Source organism: Nematostella vectensis, chromosome 9 (genome assembly GCF_932526225.1).
Source record: "Nematostella vectensis chromosome 9, jaNemVect1.1, whole genome shotgun sequence".
NCBI lineage: Eukaryota > Metazoa > Cnidaria > Anthozoa > Actiniaria > Edwardsiidae > Nematostella > Nematostella vectensis.
In genome coordinates, this window is record NC_064042.1 from 3,458,014 (window position 1) to 3,475,732 (window position 17,719).

Genomic DNA, 17,719 nt, shown 5'->3' on the forward strand with positions numbered 1-17,719 from the left:
ATCGAGTTCATTTCAGTCTTATTTCTTGTCATTTCCATCGCTTTTTTTATCGTCCTATAATTGTGAGGATGCCGAGAATTACCATAGTAAACTTTCAGAAATTAACGATTACTACGATTTTATTGGTTCCATATTGGAAAATAGGCCGAGACCCTAGCGTTTTAGCATGTTGTTGGTTGTTATGAAAGGGAAAAGTTGGTTGCACGACTAGAACAACTTACCTCTATAGAATAATGCCTTTGTTTTCATAGTATCAGAGGCGGATCTAGCTTTTTGCTGAAGTGGTAGTTTGGCTCAGTGACAAAGGGAGGGGGTAATTTTTGTTACATATGGCTTTCTGGCAGCCCAAAAGGGGGGGGGGGTAGCCCCCCTAAACCCTTCCCCCCAGATCCGCTACTGAGTACATCATGTTTTATTTTTATTAGATTTTCTGCATCCTTTGTTACAAGGCTGGAGATACGGGGGAGATTTCAACCCTGATATAAATTCGACAAGTAATAATTACACAGCAGAACCTAAGCCATGTAAGCTTAACGCAATGGCCAACGTCTTGCTGATCATCGCCTTCATGGATACGTCTTACCACAAGATATCCGTATTAGAAAAACTGTACAGAGAACACTTTCCTAACATTGTGTACTGCGGACCACAGAAAGCACGAACGTTAGAAGGGCTTGAAATCTTAGTTGCGCATGTGCAACATGGTATCACCGCTTACAACTGCATCACTGGCGCAATGGATCTACATCCGCATCACAAGGGATATTTGTTTATAAAAAGTTCGGTCTTTGTGAACTACTGGCGTCTTGCTGAGCTTGATTTGAACGTATTATGGCGCGAGTCGATGCTAAGCGGTCAGACCATGTTTGAGCAATCACGTGACCCATGGATCTGGTGGTACACGCCATGGGGGCTTAAAGCTTGCGAGAAAGTATTTAAGCGTATGATAGCAATAAATGCAGAAGGGAAAGCACGCAGAACTAAACAAAAGGACGCCTTGAAACAAAACGTTGACTTGGATGTACAAAACTCACTCAATGCCCTTTTATGGAATGGGCGAGGAAGTTATAAATGTTACTATGGTAACAGCAATGTGATCTACATACCAGGGAAGCTTGTGCCGGGTGTTCAGGCTCTTCTTGGTTTGTTTGAGGAGTTTCAAGTTTACGTGGATATAACCTTAGCTACCGTGATACAGATGCTGGAGTTGGACCATAAGGTATGACTAATCTCCTGATAGGCCATTCCAGCTATAAGCATGCGCGCGCTCTCGACATGGAAACCTATCTCACTACCGTCATGCAGCGCGGGATTCGTTTGTTGCAAGCTTAAAAAGGCGCGCGCTGTATGAGGTAGGTCTCTTTAGAAATGCGCGCGCAAGCTTATAGCTGGAATAGTTTATTCAAAGAAGTTTTATAACCCTAAAATTCCTTAAAATGAAATTTCAAAAAGGTAAATAGTTTGGCTTTTAAGAAATGTGTAGATAGTAACCCGGACATTCGAACTCAAGTTCGCATTACTGTGGCACTTTCTATCCGGTAATTTTGTCTCACGTGGTTCAGCCTGTTCAACTCTGTCTCTTTTATACATTATGAATTGGTCGTGGTGTCGACCAAGAAGACCAGGGGGCGAGGCTGTTTCGCGCTACAAAGGTGCTTGCTATGAAGGTTTCAAGGTTTCTCAGCCGGGTCCCGCGTGCTTAAGTTCCATATCCTCAGCTACACAATCGTTATATTATACCTTTTATTATACCTTTCATTTCCTATTGAAAGACAAATTATATTTTAAAAAATCTAAATAGCCAACCGTTTTATACTCCAGCCGTCAAATTCAAGCAAAACGTCTCTCATAGCTTCCCTTGAATCGCCTGCGTTGTCATACTTGGTATTTTGCTCGTATGACAAAATGGCTGCTGGCAGGGATCACGTCCTTAAGCTTGAAGCTTGCACCAAACACCTCAAAACACACACAGAATGCTATTTATTATTTTGAAGGTTGTGCAGTTACAAGGTGTTGATTTGGGAGCAATGTATGGAGAAGAAAGGGCATCTAGAGATCGCAGCTTATTCTGGAGCCATCTAAACTCCTCTGTGGTCTACACAAAACCCCTGGGGGTACCAGCGACAGCTAGAGGCCAATCACTGGCTGGCAGTCTCTTGGAGCGCATGCGTAATAAAGAAAATTGTACAGACAATAGACAGAGTAGAACTGACCTCTTACGTTATTTTATGAAAAATCAGTAAGTGTAACATAAACTAAAAAAGAATAATTAAAAATGTTTTTTTTAATAAGAATATAAAAGTCTGCTCGGTGTCCCTTATACTGTTTGGAAAACAATAATATGCATTAAGCATTGAGTTACTAACATTTAAATAGACGAAAGCTCATGTTTACAAGTATTTGAATATACCTAATTTTTTCGAGCAATAATACTTTTATTATGAAAAAAAAAATCTGGTGATTTCTTCGGAGAATGGGTAACCAACCTATATAGCAAGCTCCGGCGCTAAGGATTTTTAGGTCAGCGGTTAACATTGCCTCGTCTGTTGGTCTGATGATCGGATCATGTATTTCCAATAACGTACCTGTCACACATTAACCGGTATCTGTGAATGTGCTGCTTCTAAGCAAGGAATCATATGATACATTCACTCTCCTCTCAACAAAATAGCTATCGCGCTACTATTACGCCAAGACAAAAAAGGAATCTGTTCGAAGATCTTAAAAGAATATGTATCTTATACTTGTTTTACAAGTTTATTTAGATTCAAACCGTAAATGAATCAAACAACAATGGTGGCGAATAACGAAACGAATTCCCGTATGATGTCTGTAAGCAAGACCACACACACTAAAGGTAAAAGAATTGATGTATATAGATATTCATGATAGTCACATATTCGTGCAAATAGACAAGGCCCGTATAAAGACAAGGCCCGTTGACTTTGTGGTTCGAGGTTTGTATTTTAATTGGAGGATTTATTGCTAAACACCTGGTGTGTTCCACAAAGCGATCAACCCGCTTCAAAGAAAAGATTCCACTGTCTACATCCTCGATACTTAAATTCAATGTTACTTTTTAAAACATTTAAACTTTCGAAATATGCGGTGTTTTAATATCGCTAAAAGGTTTTTTTTTTCAATGCTGAGAAAATTGATATTTGTCACTGCATTGTTATGCAGTAGGATATACATATCCAAGATACAAATGCGGTTTCTTTCTTCACAATTGAATCTTTGAATACCGTTCTCAATAGTAAAAGGCATCTCTAGAACTAGGGTATTCTGTAATCAGTTCTAAAGTAACCTGCCATAAAACAATTTGTCTTTCATTGCATTAACAAAGATGCTCACTCATACTGTAGTGCAAACAATGCAGTGTATACACCTATTTCAAATAAGTTTGCACACGAGAATACGTGTCGTAACCCGCGGTGGTTCATGGGTAGCGTATAAACGGCTGAACCCTGAATCCTTGAATCGAAAAGCCATGTGTATGTTCAAAACCAGAAACAAGAATTCTGCAGCTTTTGAAACCTGAATTTGTATTTTATTTACGCTTATTTGCTTATCTACTTGATATCCATGAAGCACTGCGGGTTACGATACACATATTATCCGACTGCAGTTTTATTCGTACCTCGCTGATTCCGTGCGAACCCATCTTCTCAGCGATATTGTACGGAGGATGCGCAGTAACAGGCATCATCATGCTCTCCCTGGTGGCAGCGCTGCTTTGCTTCCCTGCCCTAAAGCGAGACATTCGCCACCTCGTCACAGCATTCCTTGTGTCCTTAGGCGCGGGATGTCTGGCAGGTGACGCACTGTTTCACCTCATACCGCACGTGAGTATGTATCCGGGATATAATTTAATTAGTCTGATTATTAAAGTATTTCAAGGTTTCTTCTCCACACGTTGGCGTTTGTACAATAGCAGCAATAGTAGCAAAAAAGTATATTTAGGGATGGACCATTTTATATTTGAAGGGGGGGGGGGGGGGGGGGGAGTGGCTGACCAAAAAAAAAAAAGGGGGAATGAGTAAAAGCAGGTGATGGCGCAGGCTCAGGCCCTTATAAATAGAGCAAGCAAAGATTGGCATCGCCACATCCTGCGTGTAAACAAATCGAGCATCAAAGCTGGAAAAACTTGTAATTTGGGTAACTTGAAAGGTGTGAAAGCTTATTCTTATTTGCTTTATTTTGCTAGGACGTTATCCTATCTATTATAATAAAGCTTGATAATGACGCTCTATTGTTTGATTGGTTTTGAAAAATATCAAGAAACATAATGAAATCCACGGAAAAACAATGAGTCATGGAAGATTGTTGGAGACCTTCTAAATCCGCCCTGCCCGTCCACTGCTACGGTCTTGTACTGTAATTAGTGCACTTAAGATTCACAACGGGGGAGGGACAATGACGGCGCACACGTTGTATTTCTCCGCGCGGTGAAAATAAATGTGGTAGTGCGCGCGCTGAAATCTTGTGTGTGCGGCGTTCTCGACTCTCCGCCGTCGTAGATCCTAAGGTACCCATTGCCCTTGCTGTCAACAGGCGATGAGTCCCAGGATTGCTGAAGATTACCTGGCCCGTGGCAATAATGTGGACCCGCACGAGGATGCTTTAGTCATGTGGCGGTCTGTGGTGATCGCTGTCAGTATATACGTGTTCTATCTTATGCACGTGGCTATGCACTCGATGGGGGTAAGTTATATAAAAACCATACACTAGGAGGCTTTAAACGCGGGAGCACTCTGTAAAATACATTATAATGATGAAAAATCAAGACACCTACTTATTACTGTATCTAATTAAAATTGTCTATCAGCCTCTGCTATGTTATTTATTATTTTCTTTACAAGCAAACGTCTAAGTGAAACCACGATAGAAGTCTGTACACCATTAAAGATAACATCTGGAAGAAGGTCAATTATTTTCTTAAACTATTCAATGAATTAGGGTGCCTTGTGTGACTCAGTTTGCTCGCTCGCGTTTCTTGGTGACGGACGGCGGCCAAACGTAGATGGTATTGTTTGTTTTTTTCCGCATCCTGGAACGCTTGTTGGGTTTCTGTAGGCCCGTAAGGATTTATCATATACGTCTTATTTTATTGAGTTGAAATGAAGAGAAAGGGCTGAATAGGCGCTTATGTCGCCTATGTCGTCAAAAGCTATTTCTATGCTCCCAAAAATAAACCATATGCTTCAACTTGTTTGCAGGGAGGTCACTCTCATTCCCATATAGACGGCGCGACAGATCAAAACTCCCATACAGATATAAGCCCGAAGAATTCCCCAATTAACGGAGATAAATCCCATCTTCCCCACATGGAGATCAGCCCGTTCAAATCCCCCGTATCAACCGAAAAACCGACTCCGCCGTTGAAAGGTGGCAACACTCTAGTGGTAATGGTTATAATGGGAGACTTTATTCATTCTCTGAACGATGGTATGGCTATTGGGGGAGCGTTCTCGAGGGCTCCGTCAGACGGCCTTAGCACGTCTCTTGCGGTGTTCTGTCACGAGATACCGCACGTTGTAGGTAAGACACCGCACACTGAAAACCCTCGTCAAATATTCTCTCACAAAATCCTGTTTTTACTGGTTTTAGAAGATATGACCTTCACTAATTTGCATCAGGGCCGTAGATGAGGGGTGGGGCATGTGCCCCCAACATTCACAACAATTGTAAAGAAATGACCAGTCAAAGGGGGGGGGGGTACGGAGAGAAGTTCCTTGTTGGCAATTCTTTGGTTGTCTGATTTAGGTTGATTTGACATCCCTATGCAATACAAATAACAATGGTAATTCCAATGATTCAAACAGCTGCGAGACGGTCTCTTAGCTCGCATAGATTCAAGAGAAGGTTGAGTGGTATACAGAAGATACAACAATTATCTTGCATTCTGTATCTTGCGTGTCAGGTGACTTCGCCATTCTCGTGTCAACCGGATTAACCTCCAGAAGAAGCTTGTTCCTCCAAGCATTCGCACTCGCCCCAATGTACGCGGGCCTGATTGTCGGAGTGCTCCTGGGCACGGCTCTCAATCTGACAGACTGGATATTTGCCGTATCTGGTGGCATGTTCCTCTTTGTCTCTCTGGCAGAAACGGTAATTATAATAAAAGCTCAATTGAACTTCTTTACCTCGGTTCTGAATGTGTAGTTCTAGAAAATGTCCATACCCCCTATTGAGGGGGTCGTAGGTATGATCCCCACCCCCTGAAAAAAATAAATACATTAACTGTTAAGGAAAAAGGGCATGTTATCCCCCCCCCTCTGGCAATTCCTGGGCGTTTACCCCCCCTTGAATTTCCAATGCCCTCAATGGAGGGGGGGATGTATGGATATTTTCTGGAACTACACAATGTCAAAATTGGTATGGAGAGTTCAAGCCACTAACGACGAAAAAGAATTGAACCGCCTCGATCTGAGCCGAAACTCAGTGCGACATACCCTCATTCCAATGGTGGCGTTGATGATATTGATGATTCGTTAACTTTTTTATCATATAGATGCCGGAGCTGTTTGCAAGCGCTGCCCACCAACGCGAGGAGAGCCGTGGGAAAGTGCTTCTTGCCCAGAATGCGGGATTACTCGCGGGATTCGGGACTATGCTAACGCTAGCAGCATTCGAAGACACCATCAAGCAATATTTGAATTGATGTCGAATTGCTGACAAGTTTACAGTTTGCAAACACCGAAAGTTTTGGAGATGGACTGCGGCTGGTGAAATACGGTAAAATATTTGAGCTTTGGAAAGCCCTGTGAAAATACACCAAGAAATAAATAGCAAGATACATATTTATCGTTATAAAGATTAAAATGATAAAATGACAAATAATACTTTTGTAAAAAAAGACACATGTTTTTTACTACATTGTTTGCTAACAAAAAGCATTCACTGATGCCGAGTTGTCAGCAGTGGCGGACTCGTCTGGAGCCTGGGGGTTAGGGGGAGGAGACATAAAGCACATAACGTTAAAAATAAAATAAGTTCATTTATTTTACTTTATTCATTCATTTATTTGCACCTTTAGAAGTCTTTTTTTTATAAAAAGCTCCATTATAGCCCTTTATTGTGCATTGTGTTTGTAGAGACCTGAATAGCGCATGCGTGAAGTGTAAAGCCCCATGCTTGCTATTTTGTCCAATAGAGAAGTCTTCGAGTAGGCATGCGCACTCGCTGAAAAAAAAAATGAAGGGATCAGATTCATAGTTACACGCCGTCCTAATTAGTAGTCATGGGGGGGTATAAGATGGCTAAGAATGTGGCCGTGGCCGCTTAATAGAGGTATAAAATAGAGTGTTTGCGTCACTAAACATCAAAGGGTTTAGGAAAATGACCGCTTTATTGGGGTTTTTGACGCTTATCAGGTACAAAATTTTGTTGGTAATAAATAAAAACACACAATGGTTGTTAATAAAGATTTATTTAAAAAAGGTATGCTAACGGTCCATCCATATAATACACACCTCTTACGCGTTCCAAGTCAGACTTGTATATGCCAATGACATCGTAACTTTGGTGATGCCAGTAGCCATTTGGTTTCCTATTGAACTGATGTACACCACAGCCCAGTTGATAGGGAACTGGCGCGAAGACCATGCGACCACGAATGCAATGCTAAGACGAGACAAATAGTAGAATGTGCTTTTACCTTTCATTTATAATACCTCTTGCAATGCGGCTCTTCTGGATTCGTCATGCTAAGCGGCGCTTGGGGGCTTAAAAGCCGCGCCTAGCATGACGAATTCAGAAAGACTGCGCTACAGGTGCATACCCAGGGTTGGTAAAGGGCTGTTGCGCAGTCAAAGGTATTTTATGAAAAATGATAGTATTTAACACATTGACCCCTGAACCGGCCTGTACCGGCTTTGGGAAGTACCCACAACCCAAAAAATTCATAAATTCAAAATAAACACAACAAGATGAAGATACTCAGGCATCAGTCTAAGGGATAAATGGTCTTGCAAATATGCATCCAACCAAGGTGTTGGCATCTACTCTTAAGCCAAATAATAGCACAGGTTCTTTGACAAATCTCAAATCGAACAAGGAGAGAAAAGCAGAATCACCCCTCTCAATAAAACGCTCAAAATACCATACAAGGGAGAGAGATCAGCAAACACAGCTCAAGACACAAATAGATACCTTTATTCTGATCCTCCAGGTACATTTCCTTGGCCTCAAAACACAATGCCCATTCCTTGAAGGATTGTACAACCACGAAAATATGTTTACGTATTGCAAAGCATTCTGGGAGATACAGGGGAAAATTCACGAGGGGAGGGCCAGTCAACACTCCTCTCCCCAAAGTCAGATGGTTTTTTATAAGTCTTTTCACCCCGAAGCCAAACAAATCAATTCCAGGCCATACAGACCCAGAATAGCAGTGTAAACAATTTTGCAATCAATTTGGTTTCAGAAAAGACACCATTTAGGAGAGCTGTGGTGATTCATTAGAAAATTATTTTCTCATCCGGGCAAAGCCAAACAAGAAAAAATCATCATGAATCCACCTTTGCTTGCAAATATCCATAAGCAAGGCACTCAATTATGCCCCAAAAGACTTCATGATGTCCTGAGACACTCTCCTAATATGCTCATAGCTGTATTTTTTTATGAAAAATACAAGCAACCATCAACTTGTGCTGGCTTCAGCACATCGACGAGGGATTAAAAGTGGGGACCGCAAAGCACTGTTGGAAAGCTTGGATACCGCTGACTAGGTGCAGCTGTGTTTGACTTTGACGGGCTGTATAAAACTCAGAATAGGGGGGGGGGGAGGTATCTGTTTTCAGTCTGTTTTTTGTAAATTCAGCTCCAAAAAAGCCAGGAGTCAATGGGTTAAGGATCCATAAAAAATCGAGGTGACACTTATGGGGGCCAATAGGAAGGTGCGCGCGCACCCTGCGTAACCCCGGTGTAGGCGCCTGACGACATCAGTACCTCGATAAAAAGTGCACCATGCTGTTAACAAACATCGATAAAAGATTATCCTGGGAAAGAGTTTCCTGCTTTCATATCCCCCACTACAAGTTGATAAAATACAGTGTGGGACAGGACATCCTTATCCGTGGGCTGGTGGGTACCTTATCCGTGAAAAACAAGTCACCCGGTGATCTGACCTCTATACGGACACGGGCAATTTGACCCGTGAGATACAAAGCTAAACTATTGGGCCAAAGAAGTCAGCTCATTGCAGTTACAGCTGTTACTGTAGTAGCTACGATAAATCGTAAATGCTCTTAGGTTGTGTCTCGACCTAGTTATTTATTGCTAGTGATTGACAAGTGCATATTGTCGCACCAAGGACCTTGCTGCATCATGCCACATATAAGGGAGAGGGGGGGGGGTACATTATTTAACAGATGTTTGGGGGAGGGTTTATTTGATACAGGGTTTAGTGGAGGGCCTTATTTTTTTAACAGGTATTCTGATTTATTTCCGAGCCTCCTAAAAGTCTGGAAATTTCAAAATTGTTCTGGGGAGAACTTCAGACCCCATACAAAGTATAAATGAACGTGATACGCCTTTTGGTTACACTTTCGTAAATTTCGTCTCGCTGGCCTTGAAAATCATTATCCCATAAAGTTTGGCCTCCACCTTTTTTATCGTTTTCTGTTTTGGTTATATTAACTTCAATCACTGAATTTACGAATTTCGATTCATGTCAAATTCCCCCCCTCCATAATAACTTTTTAGTGATATGAAAAGATGTTTAAATAAGATTTTAGTTTGGAAGGAGCTAATGATGATGTTTTCTATTTAGGTTTTAACAATAGTAAGCATTTCATAATTTGAAAATAGCAAAATTTTAACGGGGGAGCATATCCCCAGTACCCCTATACAATATTATTTACCCCTTTATAAAATCCGCTCGAAATAAACTTTTCTCCTGGCTTGGTTAAAGGGCAGATCTGTCGGCCTTTTATGTGCATGTCTAAGTTAGCCCCCCCCCCCCCCCCCGTACACACACACACATAAACAAAAATTTTACCTTTTTTGTTATGGGGAGGGTCTTAATTTTTGTTCGCCTTTTTGGGGGAGGGTCACCATTTTTGTGCTTTAGATTGGGGTGGGGTAGAAATGTTTGAACCAGAAAAAAAGCCCTACCCCCGATAAATAATATAGTAAATTTGTTACGATGTTTCAGCATGCAGAAAAATAATTCGCTTGAAAGTCTTTCCAAAACAAGACAATATCCACCCTGGAACTTTTGGTCTCTAAACTTAATGCCCTAGCCTAGGGAATTACCTTACCTTTCTAGTGTCTTCGAAAATAGATTCTGGGATGTCATATGCGACATCATACGTCAATATAATTGGATCATTCCCCTTAGCCAATCCCACTCCAGCATCAAAACCACGTGACCACTCTTCATTTCTGCTCACGTCTATCACAGAATACCGATCTAAAGATGTCTCCTGAACCAATGAAGCGACTCCTAGACCACTTGAACTCATGTCTACGAATACAACATGCATGTCCACTTCTAAAGTCCTTTCATAAATTGCCCCAAGCTTATCGATGAAGAGTTTCAGAAATTTTGTCTGGTGTTTGAGCACTAGTATAAGATTGACGGTTACATCCCGTCGCCATGTCAAAGAGTGCGGGTAGCACAGTGCACTGTCGTTGGGCGCGTGGATGTAGTCGACTACTCGTTCTGTGTAGTCCAGGCCGTCTACCTCTAGGTCTATCTCTAGAAGGTACAAGGCACCCTGGGCGTGGTCCAAGGGGAAGCGCTCTAGGCTATACAGCCTTCTGCACTTGTACTTTCTGATAAGAAAAAAAAAGTAGCTAAATTCTGATGATAAGAGCCCACTCGAACAAACAACAAAAAAGTCAAAGGACAAAAAGCCAATGAAGTAAGACACACTACCATTACCTATCATGATATTCTAAAACGTGTTTTTAAGGTATATTTTTTCAAATAATTGATTAGTATTGATGTCCAATACAATTTTGAGTTCCATTCTCGTTGCATAATAATTACATGATCAGGTTAGATATTTCATGTAATTCGAGGTTGGACGGCCCCCTGGTTATTGGGGGTTCGATTAAAATAATGCATAAAGGAATAGATATGTTAACGAGCTAGCAGGATGTTCGATTCACGTTGTTGGTATTTGTCAGCTTCGGGTTATCAAAGGTAGTTATTAACAGATTTTAAAGACTCTAAACCGCTTGCATGATGCTATTGTTTTGGCTTTGAATTGAATACTAAAATATCTTACCCTGTTTCGACATTTTGGCAAATATAGTTATCAGGTTATCAGCGGGAAGGGGGGGAGGCTTGGAAGAACTCCGCTCCCCCTACTCGACTGAAAGGTCCGCTCTAATCTAGGATGTTTAAGTGCCAATATGGGGTAGTACAAGCTCCCTAAGAGAAAATGGTCCGCTTAATGTTTAAACGACCCCCCCCCCCCCCCTCACAAATTTTCCAAACTCAACAACCGCGAAAATACATCTTGTAAATGAGAGATTAGCTCCTTATACGATCTTTAGAAAATATCCGCTGACCGCTTGTATTAGGGTAAACACTTGACAATAACCTGTGTTGCATTGTCAGAAATCTGAATTACGTCCAGGGAAAACACCAAACTACCAGCATGAAACGATGGGTGAAAACCACGGTTGTTGCTCTCCTTGTGTTTGTCCTTGTAGTAATCGGTATGTTGGTGTTTGTGGCAGTCGAGAAAGAGCAGAAATTAACATACGGGGATTCTTTCGACCTCTGTATGCAGACGATAACTACGATAGGTGCGTAATTCAAGATTACTAGCCTACACTTGAATCATAGACATACGTATTTACACCTGGTAAAACAAAATTTCATGTCGTAAAGTTTTCAGGAAATCGTTATTCTTGTAGAAGTGTTACATTTCCCCTGCTATTGCTAAATTCAAATTCAATTCAATAGATTGATGTGTTATGATGTTACTTGCACCATTATCTTTCAATATTGGTTTTCTTATATTAGGTCTTGTGCATAAAACGTATTTACACCTTGTAAAACAAAATTTCATGTCGTAAAGTTTTCAGGAAATCGTAATTCTTGTAGAAGTGTTACATTTCCCCTGCTTTTGCTAAATTCAAATTCAATTCAATATATTGATGTGTTATGATGTTACTTGCACCCATTATCTTTCAATATTGGTTTTCTTATATAAGGTCTTGTGCATAAAACGGTTAACAGTCACTTCGTCCACAAACCGTGTCGCCCACAACCAACTCTCCCACAAATTGAGTCAACTCGTCCACAAGTACAGTCAACTCGTCCACAAAAATAGAGTCAATTCGTCCACACATAGTTTTCACAAAAAATGTAGCCTAGTAGCATAAGTGTTTCATATAAAAGCGTCCAACTGTGAAAAAGAGAGTCTTTTTATAACTTGATATGCACAGTTTTTCACAACGCCAATTCGACATAAAACATTGCATTAAAACGAACCCTTCCGAAACCCTACGTAACTAGAACTGAATTAATCGTGTAGTTATTTTTATGCGATTTCAGCGAAGCGGCTAAGATTAGCAATGTCTTTTACGCCGCTACGAGACCGTTGTGTTGTTTAACAAGAAAACACTGCCGACACAAATTCGACACGAAAATTTCGCTCTTTTTCCTTTAATTTATCACGAACCCCTACGCTACTTGCACGGAATTAATCCCTGGAATAAGTAGATTAAGGATTGTTTAGTTATTTTTGTGCTATTCCAGTGATGCGGCTAAGATTAGTAATTTCTTTCACTCCGCTTCGAGACCGTTGTGTTGTTTAACAAGAAAACACTGCTGACACAAATTCAACACGAAACTTTCGCTCTTATTCCTTTAATACATCACAAACCCCTACGTAACTAGAACCGAATTAATCCCTGGAATACGTAGATTAAGGATTGTGTAGTTATTTTTGTGCGATTTCAGTGATGCGGCTAAGATAAGTAATTTCTTTCACGCCGCTTCGAGAGCGTTGTGTTGTTTAACAAGAAAACATTGCCGACACAAATTAAACACGAAAATTTCCCTCTTATTCCTTCAATACAGTTGAAGCTCTTGTAAGCGACCACCTTGGTAACTGAAAATTGTGGTTAACAACGGAGCTGGTCTTTTACGAGAGCTTGCTCTCATAAGCGACCACTGGGCGCCAAAAACTTGAACAATAGGAGCTTAATTAAAATGGAATCTAAAAGTTATCGTGATAATAACAACGCTGTAATATTTTGGTTTATTGCTTGATTTTAATGAAAAAATTTAGCTGAAAACATCTACAAAAAGGTGCATTTCAACGGCACGCAACCACTTTTCTACGATTCATTTTTCTTTTTCCGAATATTTATACAATCCCTAATAACTGTAACTGTGAACAAAACAAACTTAAAATAACTGACTCATAAATACATAGAACCATGTTGGCAAAATGTTCGCAAAACTAGATATTTAACTTATTATGTGAGTGAGTTGTTTTATTAGCAATTAATTCATCGCAAAGTAGCTCGTTATGCCTTATTAAAAATCGACCCCTGTCACCTGTCTGCCAATTTGAAAGGTTTTTTTGTTCTCTCTAAGCTTTATCTCAAGAATCTATTGAATGCAAAAGGCAAAATAGATTAATGCAAATTATCTACCTTTGAAGCTAGTATTTCATTTTGAACGACATTTTCCACTACGATCTCTTTCCTAAATTGTCATGATTAAGTCGATCGTAAGAATCGGAGCTGCATGGTTTTTCTTTTCATACATTACCGGGGACATTACCGACCCTATTTACCTATTTTACACCTGTTAAAACTGCTAATCAAAGACACCTATCGTATAAAATCTAAAAAAAAAAAAAAAAACCGGGGGATTATTGGAGAAGGCGCCATTATCGATGGAGGGAACTTTTTTTTATTTTTTGCACCACCATTTTGCCCCTTTTATCAATTGTTATGACAAAAATACATTAATCTTGTATCTATATTTCTACAGCCACTCTGTGCCTTTTGAACCGAGCAAGATTGAATTTTACCCTTGGAAATATTTTACGTTATATTGTTTATGTTTCTTAGAAAAAGGGGGCATCATATAGAGTGAGGGCTAGGAATGGTAGAGGTGGTGTGTGATCCCAGGGGCACCGCCTATGTTTGCAAATCGGTAATTACAATTTATTACTTAGACTTTTTACTACTTTAATCCCCAGGTTTTGGCAATCATTACCCTCATACGGCCGGCGGTAGAGTCTTTTGCATCTTTTTCGCCATAATTGGAATTCCTCTCAACTTCTATTTACTCAAGCTGGTTGGCCAACACATCTTGGACGGCGAGAAACACCTAATCACGAAGTTAGAGTCACGTGTATTCCACCGAAATCCTCGATATCTACACGAAAAATGCCTCCTCGCAGGAATCCTGCTGATTATGACTCTTGTTTTCATCGGTGCTGGCATACAGGTTTCTAACTCGGGATGGAAGTTTATTGATGGAGTTTGGGCCTATGTTATAATATTCACAACGGTCGGGTTCGGAGATTTAATTCCTCATCACGACCAGAAAAGTAAGCTAAACATGGTGCTGTTCCTGCCTCTATATTACACACTGGGTTTATGCGTTGTGTCAAGCACTGTGCAGGCGGCGCTTGGAGTAGTAGACTCGGTGAAAGCTGTTAAAAGTATGTTTGGCTATCGAGAAGTTGTGAACGAGAGAGAAGAGGGAACTGGTGACCAGGACGGACAGTTATGAGCGCTATCTTTATTGATATGTTGAGATCAGGTTTGCAGCACTTGTTACTGGTGCTCTGAGAGCGAAATGGTGGCGTTCGTTTAAATCGTGTAATTATCTGTTGTTTAATCCTTTTGATCTTAGGTCATCGTGTCTCGCGAAGTAAAATAGCCAAAAACCGCAAAGATACAGTGTAATGTTGGTGATTTTGTTTAGCTTTAATCAAAGCATAAATGTTAATATTAATGTTATAATATTGTTTTTTTTTATTCGAATAAACAAATAGATGTAATTTTTGCGTGCGTCTGTCCCCTGTTCAGATGTCGTCACAGGGTCATGAACATCTTTTTTAAATCGACCATTCGGTAAATCTGACCGGTACTCGCGAAAGCTCCAGCCTCCTTTCCTGGCACATGGCCAAGAATGGCCGAGCGAGTAGAAAGAGACTAACAGACTCAACACAGAAATGTCAGGTTTTGCAAATAGGCTTTATGAGCCCTTTATCAGCTACAATATTAGAGGCCAAGACAAGATAAGAAATCTTAAAATAACCTCCTAAAAATAGCATTTCTATACTTTATGGACCAATTCAATCGAAAAATTCGCAGCAGCTTTCCCAAATCAGCCGATGGAAATGTATGCTTAGACTTAGAGGACTAAATGGTGTCACATAGAGGCTGTATAACTATCAATGCTTTTACTCACTTTTCAAAGACCTTTTCCAGACCATCCATAAAACGCTGCACGACATTCTTGACCTCTGCATTCTCTTTCCATTTCTCCAGCTCCCTTCCATTCTCGTCCCGATGAAGCCTTTCGACCCGTAATGCGTAAGGTGATCCCGCTTTCCCTCGGTACTTCCCACGTGGATAAAGCTCAAATGCGCAGCTAGGTAATGCAGAATTCCAGATCCACTGGGTCAGAAAAGCGACGAGGGAAAATTGTGGCAGAACCGTGGTAACCGAGGGACTCTTGGGATAGCTTTTAAGAACACTTTGAGGCAAGCTTTGGAATTGCTTATCACGTGATAAAAACACGCTGTCAATCATCGCGAGTTTCGCCTTGCCAGGCTGAAGCCACATTACTTTGACGGTATCACTGAATATTGTTTGGAAATGAAAAACTTCTATTCGGATAGAAACATCCTTGTTCAGGAACAAATCAGAAGTCATAAAAGACCCAAAGTGTTGCCCTTTTGAACGTTTCCTTGGCGTCCCTTTAGCAATAACTGTTCCCTGGCTATCATTTTTGGTCAGCCAAAGCTCTGACTGCCCCCTGGAAAATAACCCTATCTGGTAAAAGCCAGTATCAGGTGGGTGAATATACCCGTGTATCCGCTGTGCATAGTTCCTCCCCGCGTATGTAGTTTGTGATTCAGAAATGACATGTTGATTATCCGGGTATCTTGGAAAGTAGTTTGACGTAATAAAGTCTTTTAGGTCAGCGATGCACACGTTATACCAGATATGTGCTGCCAGTCCACCACGTATCGTCTGTTCCTCGCTTAGTGGTGCTTGATGATTAAAGTCCACTTGGATTTGAGAGTCATTCCGGTTATGAAGACTTTGGGATACCCCTTGTAGAAAGATGGCTAGAAGGCTCGTCGCTCCGAGGAAAGCGAACAACGTCATTGAAATGTCCAAAAGTCTTAAAATACGAAAATGTCTCACCATCTTTGACTTAAAAACCTTCTTTTGCGCTAGACAATGCTTTAAATAACTGGATTTTAGTGCGATTAAAAGCCCCTATCTCTCTTCAGATTACAACAGGCGATGTAGAATACGGAATTTTGAAGCTATGTATAGCAAAATAGAGAAAATAACATTTTTTACGTTACTCCTGTCTACCGTACCAGATTGCAAGCGCTTTAGCCTATCCTATCCCAATGATGTGTTATCAATAATTTTCTTTCCTAGATCTAGAGTTTATACGGATAGTTTTCAGGAATTCACATACAACAGACGTCCAGTGTATACAAGCTAGTTTAATTGTTACGTTGGTTATGAACGCCTATGATTTCCCCGCCGTTGCATGGATACTAATCTTCAAAGTTGGGAATGTGAAACGAATGTAAATTAATTAGCTCTTATGCATGCTGACTAAAACTACCGTATTCATTAAGATAAATTGATTCCCAACTAGAGGCATATTTGATTTCGATAAAGCATTTTTGTTTACTTATTAAGTAGTTTTTTCGTTACTTGATTGAGTAGATAGGCTTGACCTGTTCGATAAGGCGGCGCGCTCGCTCAATTTGTTTATATTGCTTGCTAGATTTAACCAACTCATTCCGGACTGGTACGAAATTGCTAGAAGTTCTTTCGACTCTTTAAAGGCAAAATACCACAAAATAACCACAGTATAGCTGCTTGAAATAAAAATAAACTCAATTGCCGATTTCAATGAACCATACATCTTTTTTTTTTCAAAAACAAGAAGAGAAAATAAATTTAACATGAGGCGACGCTTTTCCAAAACACTGACATACACAAACGAATTCGTGTGTGCTAAGAAGTAAAAAAAACATTCGAAGTTTTGGCCACACAGTGTTTTAATGGATTAAAGGGAAAATAGCATTGCTACAAGCTACTTCCCAAAATAAATAAGACAAATTAAAGGGCCTTTTTTAACCTCATCACGATTGACTTTGTTCTCGCCATTATTGCCAGTTTGCTCGCCTGCACGATTTTCTGGAGCTTTTAAAGCGATTAAGCTGAATGTACAGCAAACCTTCCTGGAACCCAACTAGAAACGTAGTGCAGTTAATGACTTTAAAACACTGATTAGTGTCTTTTGGCATAAATAGGAACAGACACGTCAAATCAAGCTGAGATAGTAGTAGTGTTTTGCTTGCCGAGTATGTTTGAAGCTGCCCTGTCAAATATAATGTAGAAGAATGGATGTCCTTGTCTTTATGGTTACGGAAGTTTTGCTTGGCGTTTGATCCTGAACGCTTTTCGCAGTGACCACCTGTGGAATGGCGTCACGGCAAATAGAGCTGACCAATCACGCTCGACT

The 17,719-nt window shown here is 40.5% G+C and overlaps 4 protein-coding genes across 9 annotated transcripts in view; 3 read left to right on the forward strand and 1 right to left on the reverse strand.

Annotated features, from left to right (window-relative positions):
- The window catches only part of LOC116621512 (alpha-1,3-mannosyl-glycoprotein 4-beta-N-acetylglucosaminyltransferase C), a 22,457-nt gene extending 19,763 nt beyond the window's left edge, over positions 1-2,694 (forward strand). For all 5 annotated transcript variants that reach the window (XM_032387321.2, XM_048732088.1, XM_048732087.1 and 2 more), the window contains 2 exons: positions 426-1,219; positions 1,995-2,694. In XM_032387321.2, coding sequence (XP_032243212.2) covers positions 426-1,219; positions 1,995-2,243 — 1,043 coding nt within the window. In that variant the 3' untranslated portion in view covers positions 2,244-2,694. The remainder of the gene's footprint in view (positions 1-425; positions 1,220-1,994) is intronic.
- On the forward strand, positions 2,602-7,009 carry LOC5517250 (zinc transporter ZIP4). Of its 2 annotated transcripts, none has more exons than XM_032387323.2 (6): positions 2,602-2,857; positions 3,799-3,845; positions 4,555-4,704; positions 5,220-5,541; positions 5,924-6,111; positions 6,515-7,009. In XM_032387323.2, the coding sequence occupies exons 1-6, from the start codon at positions 2,779-2,781 to the stop codon at positions 6,662-6,664; spliced, it is 936 nt and encodes a 311-aa protein (XP_032243214.1). In that variant the 5' UTR covers positions 2,602-2,778; the 3' UTR covers positions 6,665-7,009. The 2 variants fall into 2 exon arrangements, with proteins under 2 accessions (XP_032243214.1, XP_001637270.2); XM_001637220.3 differs by having other exon boundaries at positions 2,604-2,857; positions 3,673-3,845.
- On the reverse strand, positions 6,993-17,677 carry LOC5517301 (N-acetyl-beta-glucosaminyl-glycoprotein 4-beta-N-acetylgalactosaminyltransferase 1). The gene is made up of 4 exons (XM_032387320.2): positions 15,407-17,677; positions 10,266-10,782; positions 7,476-7,626; positions 6,993-7,185 (listed from the first exon to the last, which is right to left on the reverse strand). The coding sequence occupies exons 1-4, from the start codon at positions 16,372-16,374 to the stop codon at positions 7,076-7,078; spliced, it is 1,746 nt and encodes a 581-aa protein (XP_032243211.2). The 5' UTR covers positions 16,375-17,677; the 3' UTR covers positions 6,993-7,075.
- Positions 11,524-14,993, forward strand: LOC5517251 (potassium channel subfamily K member 15). Its single transcript, XM_001637221.3, has 2 exons — positions 11,524-11,766; positions 14,184-14,993. Exons 1-2 carry the CDS (start codon positions 11,616-11,618, stop codon positions 14,720-14,722), a joined length of 690 nt encoding a protein of 229 aa, XP_001637271.1. The 5' UTR covers positions 11,524-11,615; the 3' UTR covers positions 14,723-14,993.
- Positions 17,678-17,719: the final 42 nt, after the last annotated feature.